This window comes from Bos grunniens, chromosome 1 (assembly GCF_055505025.1).
Source record: "Bos grunniens cultivar Pamir isolate PY7600 chromosome 1, Bosgru_T2T1.0, whole genome shotgun sequence".
NCBI classification, from domain to species: Eukaryota; Metazoa; Chordata; class Mammalia; order Artiodactyla; family Bovidae; genus Bos; species Bos grunniens.
In genome coordinates this window covers 74,096,785-74,113,645 of record NC_141165.1, presented here as the reverse complement: position 1 = coordinate 74,113,645, position 16,861 = coordinate 74,096,785, and the positions used below count along the sequence as shown (strand labels likewise).

The 16,861-nt window shown below is 44.8% G+C and overlaps 1 protein-coding gene and 1 pseudogene across 6 annotated transcripts in view; both read left to right on the top strand.

Moving 5' to 3' along the window:
• ABCC5 (ATP binding cassette subfamily C member 5) overlaps positions 1–10,549 on the top strand; it is an 82,232-nt gene extending 71,683 nt beyond the window's left edge. For all 6 annotated transcript variants that reach the window (XM_086396543.1, XM_086396521.1, XM_086396527.1 and 3 more), the window contains 4 exons: positions 4,793–4,871; positions 5,885–5,998; positions 7,589–7,753; positions 9,092–10,549. In XM_086396543.1, coding sequence (XP_086252669.1) covers positions 4,793–4,871; positions 5,885–5,998; positions 7,589–7,753; positions 9,092–9,193 — 460 coding nt within the window. In that variant the 3' untranslated portion in view covers positions 9,194–10,549. The remainder of the gene's footprint in view (positions 1–4,792; positions 4,872–5,884; positions 5,999–7,588; positions 7,754–9,091) is intronic.
• A 984-nt stretch (positions 10,550–11,533) lies between these two features.
• LOC147379637 (glycine cleavage system H protein, mitochondrial pseudogene) lies at positions 11,534–12,085 on the top strand (annotated as a pseudogene).
• The last annotated feature ends 4,776 nt before the right edge of the window (positions 12,086–16,861 follow it).

Here is a 16,861-nt window from a genome sequence, read left to right as displayed (position 1 = left end):
TACTGGATGTGTTTATGTGCTAGAGATGCTGCAACAGTGTACCACAAACTGGGTAGTTTAAAACCACAGAGCTTGACTCTCTCACAGTTCTGGAGGCTAGAAGGATGACATCAAGTGTCAGCAGGGCCGTACTCTGAAGCCTGTAGGGTCCTTCCCTGCCTCCACTACATTTTAGTGGTTTGCCAACAGTCTCTGGTGTGCTTGGCTTGTAGATTCATCATTCCAGTCTCTGCCTCCGTTGTCACATGGGTTCTCTCCCTGTCTCTGTCTTTATGTGGCCCTCTCTCTTCTAAGGACACCAGTCCTAGATTGAGAGTCTACCCTACTTTACTACTCCAGGCTGACCTCATCTCACCTAATACTATCTACACTGATTTATTTCCAGATAAAGTCACATTCTTAGGTACCGAGGATTAAATTTCAGCATGTCTTTTGGGGGGATACTCTTCAACCCATGATGCTAGGCATCAATGTACAGTGTTAACATTTCCTTGGGACTTCCCTGGCAGTCCTGTGGTTAGGACTCCTCACTCTCATAGCCAAGGGCCCCAGTTTGATCCCTGGTTGGGAAACTAAAATCCCACAAGCCTCACAGCCAAAAGAGAAAGAGAATACTTCCTAGACTAACTCTAGAGAAATTATCTGCACATTCCTTTCCTGAAAACCAGTATTATGGACCCTTCAATCTTGAACATATATTTATTGAGGTCTTGCTGCTGCTAAGTCGCTTCAGTCGTGTCTGACTCTGTGCAACCCCATAGACGGCAGCCCACCAGGCTCCCCCTGGGATTCTCCAGGCAAGAACACTGGAGTGGGTTGCCATTTCTTTCTCTAATGCATGAAAGTGAAAAGTGAAAGTGAAGTCGCTCAGTCGTGTCCGACTCCTAGTGACCCCATGGACTTCAGCCCACCAGGCTTCTCCGTCCACGGGATTTTCCAGGCAAGAGTACTGGAGTGAGATCTTAACTCTGTGGAAAGGACTCGACTCAGCAGAATTGGGAAGAATCTGAACAAGTGGTCAAATCTAAAGCCTAAAATTATGCAGTCCTTCCAGGAAGACATAGAGAAAGGGAAGATTTGAGCAGTAGGTGACAGGCTAAGCCGGAAATTCAAAAAGTGAGGTATCAAACCATAGGTAGCAGTTTATCAAGTTATTGGTGCTGGGAATTCCAGCCTTAGGTAAATACAAATTTTCTACAGGCAAACAGATCACAGTAGTAGAGACTGGGCAGTGTTCCAGGGAGCTTGGAGCTTGGAGATAGAACCAGAGTAAGGTGGGGCCCCAAGCCTTAGGAGCCTGAGCAGGCTGTCAGGCTAGACCTGGATACATGGAGACACAATAGGAATTGACCTGGCAGAACTGGCTAACAGGTAGATTCTAACTCAAGAAGAGGTTCTGCTGGCTCTAAATGGGAACTACAGTCAGACCAGGAGCCAGATCAGAGCAGCCGGGTGCTAAACCACAGATCCTATTGCCTGAGGAAGAGTTGATTCTCTGTAATGGCAGAGGCCGCTCTTCAGCATGCAGTCCTGTGGGGTGTCTGTATAGAGAACGCAGTGCAGGGTGAGACCAGGCAAAGCATGGTTTTTGCTCAGGTGCTTTAAACATAACCCCTGTTTAAAGCCAGTCATGATTTCCCATGGGAGTAGGTACCCCTTCTTCTAGGATGATGAGGAATTCTGGACCACCACAAAAGTCCTGGAACTTTTTTTTTAAGGCTTTCTTGAATTTGTTACCATATTGCTTCTGTTTTATGTTTTGTTTTTTTGGCTGTGAGGCATGCGGGATCCATGCACTGTGCATTAGAAGGCGAAATCTTAACCACTGGACCACCAGGGAAGTCTCTTGTTTTAAAAAAGAGCTCTGAGCATTTTGGTTCAAAACTAAAAACCCTATTATGACCCCCAGGTCAAGAATTCTGCTATAAAAGTATGAGGAAGTCCATATTAGACCACACAAATAGGAGAGAGAATATTTTATTATAAAAACTTGCCTTGCTATCTGGATAAATGTCTCTCAGAGGATTGTCTTGCTAATCTTGCCCCATGGGAATTCCCACCAGTCAGTTTTGAATCAGGGGAAAATGATTAACCTTTTATCCCCCGAGACTTGGGATGGAGAACACGTGTTTGAGTCTGTCCCTGATCTGTGGTATATCAGTACAAAGTTCCCCTAAAAAGGTGGCTGGAGAGGAGAGCCATGGACATAGATTTCATCAACCCTGATGCATGTGCAGACAGACTCCAGAGTGTTAGAGGGACAGGGATGATCAGGTGCTTTCCACGTCTTTCAGTTTTGTCTTTTTGATTAGAAACGGGCGAGATTCTCCTTTGATTTAGCCTGTGGTCTGCCATTTCAGTTTTAGGTTATCAACAAATCGAACCACCTTCTTTAACTGAGAGGGCTCTTCCTGGATGACATGCCTTGCAGAGATCAGCCTTCCCCATCTAGACTTTCCATGGGTAGGATCCTGGTATTCAGAATCATGGGATTATTGTGTCCACTTGGAAAATGTGCTGAATATAAGAGTCAAAACCACCAAACAGTGTAACCAGGCATTTAAAGTGACCACATCCCCGGTCAATTTAACAGCCACCAGCTATCAAATGTCTACCATGTTCCAGGTGCTGTATCTACACATCTCTAATATTCACAGCAACCTACCAGGGCGTGTCACATCATTGTCTCCCCATTTTATAGGTGAGGAGACTGAGGAGTGACTTGTCCAAGGTCATGCAGATGGTAAGAGGCAGAGTAGGGATCAAGCCCAGTTGGCTCTTACTCTTACAAAAAATATTAGACAGTATACCCGGGCTACAACAGTGAATAAGATCCAGACAGGGATTCTAATGCAATGGAGGAGAGAGACAAATGAAACAGTGACGAGTGCCATCATAAGGGTGAGCAGGGGGAACCCCCAATCCAGGCCTGAAGGGCCAGAAGACACCAGCTAAGTTGAGAGCTGAAGGATGAGAAGGAAGCATAGCCAAGGAACAGGAACAATGTAATAATGATGCAGTAATAGCAGCTCTCACATACACACTGCCAAGCCTGCAGCAGGCGCTCCTGTAAGTGCTTTACATATGTGAATTGTGGTTCCCACAGCTGCCTTTTGAGGAGGTGCTCTTTTATTTTTTGGTTGCACTAGGGCTTCGTTGCTGCACATGGGCTTTCTCTAGTTGCAGGAAGGGGGGCTGATCTTGGTTTCGGTGTGCAGGCTTCTCACTGCGGCGGCTTCTCTTGTTGCAGAGCACAGGCTGTCAGTGCTCAGGTTACAGTAGTTGCAGCACTTGGACTTGGTGATTGTAGCATACAGGCTTAGTTGCTCTGAGGCCTGTGGAATCTTCCCGGACCAGGGATCGAACCCATGTCCCTTGTATTGGCAGACAGATTATTATCCACTGCACCACCAGGGAAGTCCAAAGAGCTGCTCTTTTATCCCTGTCTTACACGTAAGGGAACTGAGGTGTAGAGAAGTTAAGCTAACTTGGCCAGGATCACACAGTTGTCATTGATAGAAGCTGTGAAGGAATCAAGCAGTCTGGCTCCAGAGCTCTTGCTTTTTACCAGTGCCTCTCATGTCCAAAGGTGGGGAGTGATCTCGTGTTCTAAGTGGTAGGAAGCGCATGTGTGAAGGGACACGAGAAAGTGGGACTGTTTAGTGAGTCTCCCAGGAGTCCAGAGATGTCATGTGCCAACCTGCACTCTCCTCTAGGGTAGAATTCTTAAGTAATAACCTGCTTGTGTTTGCCTGCCCGAGATTAGTCACCCTAGACATGGAGACAAGTATGGATCAGAGCTAGAGTTCTCCCAAAGGTTTTTCTATTTCCCACACCTCAAGTGTAATTTATGAGCAAAGCAAATTATACTTAATATCTTTAAGATTACTAGACCCACAAATGTGATGTTTAGATCTAGACAAGACACCCAAAATTAATTCTACAGCCCACCTTCCACCCAGTATCTGTTTCATCACCACCTTTTCACCTCATCCTCCACGACCAAGAGCTTCTTCTCCTGTCTTTAACACTTTAAGAGCTCTCTAGTCCTGTTGTTTTGGTGGCAATCTTAATGTCCAGTAAGCAAGAACAGTTCCCAAACTGATTTTTGGTGCTAGTGAAATCCTTCCTCTTGAGCCCCTTTCTGCTCAGCTTTGTCCCTCCCTCTCCTGCAGGATCGGCTCCTTTTCTGGTCAGCTAGCTGTTGAGACCCCTGCCCAGTGACAGAGCTCTCACTCTGGTGTAGCAAGAAGAGAGAGGGAGTTTCTCTGAGTTTATACATATAAGAGATGTATTTTAGTATGCATATGCATAGGAAGCAATCTAGAAAGATATATGCCAAAATGCTAACAGTGTTTGTTTCAAAGGGTCTGATAAGTGATTAAACATACTGGTTTTAGGGAGTTCTCTGGTGGTCCAGTGGTTAATACTCTGCACTTTCAGTGCGGAGGACATGGGTTTGATCCCTGATTGGGGGACTAAGATCCCACATGCTAAGATCCTATATATATGTATATATATATATATGGGTTTTTTTGACTTTTTATGTCTATATTTCCTAATTTTTCTATAACTAACTTGTATCATTTACATAATAAAAATAATACAGTTTTGTAAAGAAGAAAGGGAGGCTCATTCCTGTGACAGGCAGGCAGCGGCACTCCCGTCTCGGCCTCCACCTGTGGCTGTCGGGGTCAGAGCCCGTTGTTTAAACCTTTACCACAGTCATCGTGTGCGGGGTGGTTGCTTATGTGTTGGATCCCTGAGAAATTCCTATTATGTTTCTCATTAGATCAAATTTGGATCCCTTCAACCAGTACACTGAAGACCAGATCTGGGATGCCCTAGAAAGGACACACATGAAGGAATGTGTAAGTAAAGAACTGAGGGAGAACTTTGCTAGAACTTCAGGGGTGGAAACTCGGTGATGCCATGGTCATTCCCCAGCCAGCTCTGGCTGCCTCTGTCCAGCCCGGCCTTTCCCGCCACCTCCAGGATGTCTGTGGAGGAGCACTTCAGAGCAAGGCTTCCCAGGCATTTCACAATGGGTATAAAAGTCAGTATTTCCTTATCCTCACCTCCCCTCTCTTATTCCCTCCCATAGTCATATTTCCCTTTTTATTGTACCATCCATTCATTGAGAAGATATTAATGACAACCACTCAGCGTTCAGTATGCTTTTAAATCAAGTTCTATTTTATTAATCATAACAGTACAACATCCTTTTGAAGCATGTATATATGTGCAAAAGATTTATCACTTCTTGAGTCCACAAAAAGCACCCAATGTGCATATGAACCTCTCAGAGTAACTTAGCAGGCACCCTCCAAGGGCCACGAACTAAGATTACCCCTGGCCTGGAGTGGGGTCTCTTGTGCTCCTGCACACTAGCCCAAATTCAGCTAGAGCAGCTCTGCCTTCATGACCTTTCTATTGGGCTTCTTCAAACAATTTCATTTGAAGAACAGGTTCTATAATTTATAGGAAGAAAAGTTTGACAGCCATGGGTCTACAGCTTTGGCCTTCAGAAAGAGAGTAGTTTTGCTTACCCCATCTCTCATTGCATCACCATATTTTCAGGACCCAAAATGATAGGATTTCAGAACATAAAATATATTGGAATTTCTGGGACATTTTGATGACATGAGACTAATAGATAGTTTAGTTGAAATATGGAATGGCCTAGAAAATGTGGTCCTGCTACGTGATTATCACACCTGTATGTTCTTTCTAGGTGAGCCAGATTCTTGGCTAATAATTCTTTCATCTGTTTAAGAATAATTTATTTTTGCCCCTGGGTTTTTGACAAAATTTAGCTTTATTTTCTTTCTTTCAAAATTTAGGTGTTTTTTTTTTAACCCTTCTAATCTCTATTTCTCCCTAGATTGCTCAGCTACCTCTGAAACTTGAATCTGAAGTGATGGAGAATGGGGATAACTTCTCAGTGGGGGAACGGCAGCTCTTGTGCATAGCTAGAGCCTTACTCCGTCACTGTAAGGTAAGGTGGTCTGGTGGGTGGCAGAGGAGGGCGTCAGCAGAAGCACAGGAAGATGGAAGAATAGCCATTGCCTGTGGCATGAGGTCCAAAGGCATTCTTGGCTCCGAGCCCAGGGGCACTTTTTTTTTTTTTTGGTTGCGCTGAATCTTTGTTGCTCGGCGTGGGTGTGGGCTTCTCAGTGCGCTGGCTTAAAACTCAACAGTCAAAGAACTAAGATGATGGCATCTGGCCCCATCACTTCATGGCAAATAGATGGGGAAACAATGGAAACAGTGACAGACTTTATTTTCTTGGGCTCCAAAATCACTGCAGGTGGTGACTGTAGCCATGAAATTAAAAGATGTTTGCTCCTTGGAAGAAAAGCTATGACCAACCTAGACAGCATATTAAAAAGCTGAGACAATACTTTGTCGACAAAGGTCTATTCAAAGCCATAGTTTTTCCAGTAGTCATGTATGGGTGTGACAGTTGGACCATAAAGAAGGCTGAGTGCCGAAGAATTGATGCTTTTGAACTTTCGTGTTGGAGAAGACTCTTGAGAGTCCCTTGGACTGCAAGGAGATCCAACCAGTCCATCCTAAAGGAGATCAGTCCTGAATATTCATTGGAAGGACTGATGCTGAAGCTGAAGCTCTAATACTTTGACCACCTGATGTGAAGAACTGACTCATTGGAAAAGATCCTGATGCTGGGAAAGATTGAAGGCAGGAGGAGAAGGGGACAACAGAGGATGAGGTGGTTGGATGGCATCACCGACTCAATGGACATGGGTTTGAGCAAGCTGCAGGAGATGGTGAAGGACAGGGAAGCCTGGCGTGCTACAGTCCATGGAGTTGGAGAGAGAAGGACACGACTGAGCGATTGAACAACAACCCTGTTGAGCTTGGACTCCAGGGCCCACAGGCTTCAGTAATTGCAGCTCCTGGGCACTAGGGCACAGGCTCAGGAGTTGTGGCACTTGAGCTTAGTTGCTGTGTGGCGTCTTCCTGGACCAGGGATTGAGCCCATGTTTCCTGTGTTGGCAGGTGGATTCTTTACAACTGAGCCACCAGGAACGTCACTCAGTGGCATTTTTTTTAACAGAATACCCAGAGATGTTTAACCTTGACACAATTTGGGTATATGGATATTTTGTTTGCTTTTTTGTTTTTATTTTTGACGGCCTCGAGCCTTCAGTTTCCAAGGGCAACTTGTTTCTGTCTTCTGAGTAGTTGTAGTATTGGAAGCCATAGACTTAAAAGATTTTAAAACTGTAAGACATGTCCAGATCATCAAATACAGTCCAGTCCCGTCATGTTAAAACTGGAAAAGGAAGTCCAAAAAAGTCACTGTTCAGAGTCACAGAGCAAGTGAGGCGAGTGGTTTGTTAGATCAGTATTTCACGTATTTGTGGAAATCAAGGCAAACATATGAATTTGAAGTTATGTCATTTCTAAACAAAACAGTATTTTAAATTTGTGTGTACCTATTTAGAAAAAAACAATATATAATATAAAATTCAAATCTTAAAACACATTTTGGTGAAACCTAGATTAACTAGAATGCTTAAGGAATTGGTTGGATCCCTCTTTCTCCTCTCTTCCCCGGCAGATTCTGATTCTAGATGAAGCCACAGCTGCCATGGACACCGAGACAGACTTACTGATCCAAGAGACCATCCGAGAAGCATTCGCTGACTGCACCATGCTGACGATTGCCCATCGCCTACACACAGTCCTAGGCTCTGATAGGATTATGGTGCTGGCCCAGGGGCAGGTACTGAGCCCCCAAGGGACCTTGGTTTGGCACGTGGCCTTGTCTGGGAGGAGAACTGGCCCCTGGCAGGATTAGGCTGATGGCCCTCATAGCACTCAGATAAGCAGCCATAGTGACTCCAGCCTGGTTCCTTTTGCATGGGATGCAGCCCTCCCAATCAAGAGATTGAGTCTGGAGCATGCCTGTTGGGTTCTCATTATGCTTTACTACCCATTCTTTTGTTGCTTGTGAACAGTAACACTTTGACTTAGGTCAGAGAGCATGTGTACTTTGTAGTTCACTCACAGGGGTTTTCCAAAGCTGTTGAGACCAGCCACCACACGTCTGCTTTTTGCAGTCATGTAGTGGTGCCAAACTTCTTGCTGTTCCCAGCTTTCCCACATACTGGCCCCCAGGCTTTTTCATTTCCTGCTATTTCCTTTCAGTGCTGTTGGCTATAAACCATCTTGGATCCCCTAAGCATTTCCACCTCTCTGTCTACTCATACAGTTCCATCTACCTAAAATGCCCTTTCCTGTGCTCACTCTCCCATGTGGACCTGCTTATACCCTGCCTATCCCATAAGAGAGCCAGTGTCTGCCTCCCCCCATTACTGTACAGGGTGTCTGCTCTGGCACCCAACCGCCTACCATCACATAGCCAGCCCCAGGAAGACACTTTGTCCTTGTGCCTGTCTCTGTTGGACAGGATAGCCTTTCCTAAGAGCATCCCAGGAGATGTCCTGTTCTCTGTCCTTGGCCAGAGTCGTGTCACACACCTTTGCCCTGCAGCAAGGGAGGCTGGGGGAGTGAGTATGTGGCCTCTGTCTGGGAGGCAGGTTCTGCCAGCACACTGTTCTGTTTTCTACTGGAGTGTGATTTCCGGTGACTGCCTAGTAGCCCCTCATGGGAATGGATAATTGACTGAGTTGATCACTTATACTCACTTCCCTTTTGTTTTTCTGCCAACTAAGCCTCTTTTCCATCCATAGGTTTGGATCAGCTTACACAATAAGATGCCATTTACTTGGTATGCCTTTGACTTGAGCTCCAGTTTCTTCCCTCTGCAGCATATAGGACCTTTTGATTGATTCCTTCTTACACAGGGCTGAGAGAATTGAGACTTAATGTGAAGGGGCTCTGGAGGTGTCTCTAAATTTTCTCTTAACTAAACTCTGGTTAGTTTAAAAAAAAAAAAAGAGAGCGAGAACACAGGTGGGCATGGCAGAGCTAGCTGAACTGCCACCTTGATTCCATCCTCGGGGGTTTGGGGCTTTGCCCCCCTTCCTGAGCTGTGGATCCTGTAGGACACCCCGAGTGTCCCCGAGTCACCGTCCGATGCTGTCTCCTTCCTCTGCAGGTGGTGGAGTTCGACACCCCATCGGTCCTTCTTTCCAACGACAGCTCCCGGTTCTATGCCATGTTTGCTGCTGCAGAGAACAAGATCGCCGTCAAGGGCTAACTCCCCCAGTGCCGTCCACATCTCTTTTCTTTGGAGCATTGCCATTCCCTGCCTGGGGCGGGCCCCTCACTGCGTCCTCCTGCCGAAACCTTGCCTTTCCCAATTTTATCTTTCGCACAGCAGTTCAGGATTGGCTTGTGTGTTTCACTTTTAGGGAGAGTCCTATTTTGATTATTGTATTTATTCCATATTCATGTAAACAAAATTTAGTTTTTGTTCTTAATTGCACTCTAAAAGGTTCAGGGAACCGTTATTATATATGTATCAGAGGCCTATAATGAAGCTTTATACGTGTAGCTATATCTATATATAATTCTGTACATAGCCTATATTTCCAGTGAAAATGTAAGCTGTTTATTTTATATTAAAATAAGCACTGTGCTAAGAACAGTGCAGATTCCTTTCTATCATTTTTGTACAGTCTGCTGCACTAGAGGTCTGGTTTTGCTATTAGACTATAGGAAGGGTAGCGTGCGTTTTTCCCCAGCTGGCTGTTTCACGGTGCCGGGATTTCTGGGTGTCCGAAGGAAGGAGTGTAGCAGTAGCCGGCTCTCCAGTGGCCCCCTGCTGCCTCCCAGCAGCCACGCCGGGGTGGGGCAGAGCGGGGCCCACGGAGGCCGAGCAGAGCACCGTGAATTCTCAGGGCTCCTGCTTTCTGTCCTCTTGTCACTTCACCGCTTCTGTCGGGAGAGCAGTGGGTCAGAGTCCCAGACCCCTCTCCTCCCCCTCCATCGGGACCGAGAGTCACAGACCCTTCCTCGGCCAAGGGGGAGCATCCTCCTGCCTTCCTCTGTTCTGCTGTTGCTTCTCAGCAAGCATTGAGTCTGCTCCGAGTGTCCCACTGCCTCAGGTTCCCAATGCTGGCCAACGCACAGAGCTCTCTGGCACCTTGAAACCGTCTGTTCTGAGCCCTGGAGCCCACTGCCGCTTGGCCCGATGGTCCTTCTTCATTTGCCTGGCCTCACACCCCCACAGTTCAGTGACAGGGTTCAGGATTTTGTGGGTCTGTTTTCTTTTCTTCCTGCGGTTGCCGCAGAGTCTCTTCCTCTCTCCAAAGTCCGCGACTTTAAGCAGCTCTTGCTAATCAGTGTCTCACACTGGTGTAGAAGTTTTTGTACTGTAAAGAGACCTACCTCAGGTTGCTGATTGCCGTGTGGTTCGGTGTGCTCCTGCCAACCCCGATTGTGCCGTGGGGCCAGTAGCTCAGGTGGGCGTGGTCACTGCTGTCATCCGTTGAATGGTCAGCATTGCATGTCGTGACCAACTAGACATTCTGTCGCCTTAGCATGTTTGCTGAACACCTTGTGGAAGCAAAAATCTGAAAAAGTGAATAAAATTATTTTGGATTTTCTAAAACTCTTGGTGTGGAAAATAATTCTCTGGGAGGGGAATAAGCAGTCTTTGAGTGGCTTTGGAGTCCTGGAACCTTGGATCTGAATATCTAGCAGATAATGGACAGAGGGGAGGGACCAGTAGTGGAGCTGGTTGGTTGCAGGGGATGTGGAGTACACCTTGCCTTGAATCACTATAGTGGGCCGAAGTCCCTGCAGCCTGTGTCCTGGGCATGGTCACCAAATCAAGCTCCTGTGCTGCTAATAAGAGTTGGAAGTGGGAAGGGTGTAGTGAGATCGGTGGTAGTGGAGAAATATTTTTTTTTTTTGAAAATTCACCTTTTTTTATTTTTAATTGCAGTAGATTTACAATATTATACTAGTTTCAGGTGTACAGCACAGTGATTCAGTATTTTACAGATTATACTCTACCAAATGTTATTATACAATGATGGCTATAATTCTTTATCTGATACAATATAAATTTGTTGCTGTTTTATAAATAGTTTTTAATTTCTTAATCCCATACACATAATTTGTCCCATCACAATTCTGTCTCTCCTTTGATAACTATTAGTTTGTTTTCTGTATCTGTGTAGTTGCTAAGTCATGTCCAGCTCTTTGAGACCCCATGGACTGTAGCCTGCCAGGTTCCCCTGTGCATGGGATTCTCCAGGCAAGAATACTGGAGTGGGTTGCCATTTCCTCCTCCAGTGGAGAAATATTTTAAATGAACAGTTTGTTGAGGGTTCTCAGCAATCCAAATAATGTAATTGCTCTTTCAGCCAATTCATTCAGATTAATTTATTGAGAATTAAGTGCCCATTCAAAAGGGTACTCATTCTAACATTTCTCAATATGTCATATTGTATGCAGAAAGCTTTTAAACTATTTGGTATCAGTTCTGCTGAGTCATCAATAACCTCAGATATGCAGGTAACACCACCTCTTACGGCAAAAAGCGAAGAGGAATTAAAGAGCCTCTTGAAAGTGAAAGAGGAGGCACCCGTGCGCGGTGTGGAGCATGCGGGCCGCGGTCGGCAGCCTGCGCGCCATCTCGGCACCTAGCGCGCCCTGCTCGCCGCGGCCCTGGGGACTGCGAGCGGGTGCCATCCGGAAGCTGCGCACCGGCCCTGCTCTGCTGTCGGTGCGGAAATTCACAGAAAAACACGAATGGGTAACAACGGAAAATGGTGTCGGAACAGTGGGAATCAGCAATTTTGCACAGGAAGCTTTGGGAGATGTTGTTTACTGTAGTCTGCCTGAAGTTGGGACAAAGTTGAACAAACAAGAGGAGTTTGGTGCTTTGGAAAGTGTGAAAGCTGCTAGTGAACTCTATTCTCCTCTATCAGGAGAAGTAACTGAAATTAATAAAGCTCTAGCAGAAAATCCAGGACTTGTCAACAAGTCTTGTTAGGAAGATGCTTGGCTGATCAAGATGACATTCAGTAACCCTTCAGAACTAGATGAACTAATGAGTGAAGAAGCATATGAGAAATACATAAAATCTATTGAGGAGTGAAACTGGAACCTCTAAATAAACTACTTTGAAACAACTTAATCTAGCATAGTTGTCTTAAATTAGTGGTGGATAGATATTTAGAAAGCAACTTTTAGCAAAAGAAACTACTTGTAACAATGTTTCCTGAAGAAAATACCCCTTAACTTTCTAATGACTTCAGATAAACACTGTATCTTTTTCCACAGCGTCCTGTGATTTTTAGGCTAGGCTCCGGTTATAATATTCAGAATTCCTGAAATTATCTCTGGTAAAACTAATTACAAAAATTATGTAATTCAAGGATAACATGGTTATCTTAAACCTTATATGACTTGTAACTTGCTTACAGCTATCCTTGGATTTGGGTCAAAATTATCTTTCCACTAGAAATAACTGCCAGTGGAGAAAAGTTTGTTAGTTGTATAGTGTCCAGTGAAGAATATTACTATCTTAATTTTGCAATACACTGTGTTTGCTGGTGCTATTTTTATACAGTGAAGCAACAGCCTTGCAGGAGAATAAACAATTTAATTTAAAAAAAGTGAAAGAGGAGAGTGAAAAAGCTGGAGAGTAAAAAACATTTTTTAATGTTTTTTTAACATTAAAAAAAGTTTTAACGTTAAAAACTCAACATTAAAAAAATGAAGATCACAGCATCCGGTCCCATCACTTCATGGCAAATAGATGGGGAAACGATGGAAACAATGACAGATTTTATTTTCTTGGGCTACAAAATCACTGCAGATGGTGACTGCAGCCGTGAAATTAAAAGACGCTTGCTCCTTAGAAGAAAATCTATAACCAACCTAGACAGCATATTAAAAAGCAGAGACATTACTTTGCCAACAAAGGTCCATCTTATCAAAGCTATGGTTTTTCCAGTAGTCATGTATGGATGTTAAGAGACCACAAGAAAGCTGAGCATTGAAGAATTGAGGCTTTTGAACTGTGGTGTTGGAGAAGACTCTTGAGAGAGTCCTTTGGACTGCAGAGATCAAACCAGTCAGTCCTAAAGGAAATCAGTCCTGAATATTCATTGGAAGGACTGATGCTGAAGCTGAAGCTCCAATACTTTGTATTGGCCACCTGATGCGAAGAACTGACTCATTGGAAAAGACCCTGATGCTGGGAAAGATTAAAGGCAGGAGGAGAAGGGGATGACAGAGGATGAGATATTTGGATGGTATCACTGACTTGATGGACATGAGTTTGAGCAAGCTCTGGGAGTTGGTGATGATGGACAGGGAAGCCTGGTGTGCTGCAGTCCATGGGGTCACAAAGAGTCGGACACAATTGAGCAACTGAACTGAACAGCCCCTAACCCAGGTCCTCAGCTCCTCAAGCTGGGATTACATTGGAAGAACCTCCCAAATATCTAACTACCTGCAGGATTTTCCTGATTCATCCTGACTTGTACTCTGACTCAATCTGTCATTGATGTTAATCACATGCTCACCTTTTCAGTCTAATTTCACACAGCTGCCCTGTTTCAAACAGATGAATTCCTTCATCTGTATTCAATTTGGGTCTTTCAGGCTCTTTACAGCCACTCTGGGCATCACTGGGGTCTCCATCCATCCAACTGGCTCCATCTAAGTCACCTGTGTGTCCTTTTCCCATCGCTCTTGTCTGCTGACTTACTCTCATCTGGTGTGACAGGAATAACCTGGCCGTAGGCACTGGGAGGACCATCCATCACCTCCCATGGATGACCATAGGAACTTGGACCTGCCGCTTTTCCTGCCTGAATCTCAGCTTCTTCCTCAGAAAAATTGGGAGCATAACGTCTATCTTATCTTACAGGAGAAAACCATTGAAAAATGTTTTGCAAGCATACCACATTCTTTAGCTATTTGTGTGCTTGTGTCCACACCATAGAGACACATCCTCCATGAAATCATGAACTCCATGTTGCAAAGAGTCAGGCATGACTGAGCGACTGAACTGCTGAGTTATCAGAAATCGTATCTTAAACCCACCCCTTTTTATAAACCAGTGTCGTAAAAATTAAGGGGCTCAGCTCTTAAATTAAAAATGTTCCTCAGTTGTCACATTTCAAGTGCTTTGTCACCACCTGCGGCCTGTGGCTACACAAACATATTCAATAGAATGTACTCGGTGTTGTGGGAAGTTCTCTTGGATGGCACCAAGGTAAGCAACCACTTTTCTGGATGCACTGGAAGTGCCCTCTAAGAAGGGTAACAAGGGTGGCAGAAGGAGCCCTGCATGGTCATCCTAGCAAAGCTCGCTGCTGCATGTGACACTGACTTCCCCTCCTTCAGTTCTATTCTATCTTGGGTCTCCTCCCACCTCTGTAAGCTGCTTTGTCCCTTTAGGAGGAGGCATTGCCCTGCCTTCTGCCCTTTGTTCTTCTTGCCTGGATTCTTTCACTCCCAGCAGCACAGTGACAGACCTTCAACTATGGGCTTGGCCTGTCTTTCGGACCAGTCTCTGCTGCCTGCTGAGCGCCTCCACTGAGCACCAAGCCCCTCAAACAGCCTGTTGAAAATCAGTGTTCCTTGTCTTAATTAGTGGCTCCTCTGACTTCCTTAAATCTTTCAGGCTAGAAGCCTGAAAAGGCTTTCGTTATATCAGTTCTCCTGCCGCTTCCCAATAAACTTAGTCACTTCAGGTCCTATGCGTCACCATCACCACCCCCTTCTCTCCTTTTGCCATAATTTGGACTCCTCTCCCTTTCTTTTTTTAATTTTGTAGTTACAGCCTTATTGCTAGTCTCCCTGCCGCAATTGTCCTCTCCAAATCATTGTATATACCACTTCCAAAATACAAACCCAAATGCAAGTTGACCAAATATTTTACCTTCCAAAAGTCTTCAGGAGACAATTACCTGTAGGTGGCCTATATTTCTGAGTTTGGCAGTCAGGGTGTTCATTATCTGGCTCCAACCTTCCTTTTCTACTCAGTATTCCTAAAAATAAGCCAATATTTTATTTTTAAATTTTATTTATTTTTTGGCTGTGTTGGGTCTTCATTGCTGTGAAGGCTTTTCTCCAGTTGCAGCAATTGAGGGCTACTCTGGTTGCAGTGCACAGGCTTCTCGCTGAGGCGGTTTCTCTTATTTTGGAGCACCAACTCTAGGCACACAAGCTTCGGTAGTTTCCGAACGTGGGGGCGGCGCCTGAGTTCAACAGCGCAGGCTCAGTAGTTGTGGCCAAAAAAAAAAAAAATAGTCGTGGTTCACGGGCTTAATTGCTTCAAGGCATGGGGGATCTTCTGGGATCAGGGATCTAACCCATGTCTCCTGCATTTGAAGGTGGATTCTGAGCATCAGGGAAGCCCAAGTCAATATTTTCACACCTCTAAATCTTTACTGGGACTTCCCTGGTGGCTCAGATGGTAAAGCATCTGTCTACAATGTGGGAGACCTGGGTCTGATCACTGGGTTAGGAACATCCCCTGGAGAAGGAAATGGCAATCCACTCCAGTACTATTGCCTGGAAAATCCCATGGACAGAAGAGCCTGGTAGGCTACAGTCCATGGGGCTGCAAAGAGTCGGACAAGACTGAGCGACTTCACTTCACTTCACTTTATTTATTTATTTATTTATTTTGCCACTTCACTTTAAATCTTTACTATTTTCTCAACCTGGAATCCCTTGATCTTCTCTTGTCAAACAAATCCATGTTTTCCTTCTTAGGCTTCTCTGGTGGCTCAGATGATAAAGAATCTGCCTGCAATGCAGGCGACCTGGGCTCCATCCATGAGTCAGGAACATCTACTAGAGAAGGGAAATCTACCCACTCCAGTATTCTTGCCTGGAGAATTCCATGAACAGAGGAATCTTAAATTCAGTTCAAATACTATTCCTTGCACAAAGCCTTTCTCTTAAAACAAAGTTCCTCTTGGTTCCTACACTTTGCTCACAAATCTATTTTAAGGTTTATTTACTTTTGCTTTGTATATTATGGCTGGTTATTTCCTTATATTTCATCCCATGAATATAAATTTGAAGGCAGTAAATAATCTTATTAAATATACCCTTAATTATAAGGTACATTTTGTATACCTTTTAATTCCTGGCTTAAGTATTATGTTTTACATACAGAAGGTGCTTAATAAGTATCACACTACTTAGCCGACTCTTGAATGGTGCCTCAATGAATATTTGTTAATAGAAATCAGTGTTACAGACTTTCTTTATGGTCATGGCAAAAAAAAGAATTTGATTTCTTCAAAGGCAAAGAAGTGGCATTGAGGGAAAGAGGCCTATATAGAATGACAGGGTGTTGGGGTCCTTTAATGGACCGGAACCTGGTGGTCCGTAGTCGACGATAAGAAAGTGAAAGAGAGAGCTGGAGGGAAGGAGAGAGAGAGAGTGAGAGAAAAAGAAAGACACGGGGACCCAAGCTCTGATGGAGCTGCTGCTGCTAAGTCACTTCAGTCGTGTCCGACTCTGTGCGACCCCATAGACAGGAGCCCACCAGGCTTCCCCGTCCCTGGGATTCTCCAGGCAAGAACACTGGAGTGGGTTGCCATTTCCTTCTCCAATGCAGGAAAGTGAAAAGTGAAAGGGAAGTCGCTCAGCCGTGTCCGACCCTCAGCGACCCCAAGGACTGCAGCCTACCAGGCTCCTCCATTCATGGGATTCTCCAGGCTAGAGTACTGGAGTGGGGTGCCATTGTCTTCTCCGTCTGATGGAGCAAAGGTGCTTTAATGATCTTTCTGTGAGTATATATAGGCTGTTGTATAAGAAATTTCTTTCGACAGTGATAAAGATCAGAAAACCAAATGTACAGCAACCATTACCAAGGGAACAAGGGATTAATAATGGTCACAAGGTCAGGAGATAATCCATGTCTCAAGAAAGAGGATCG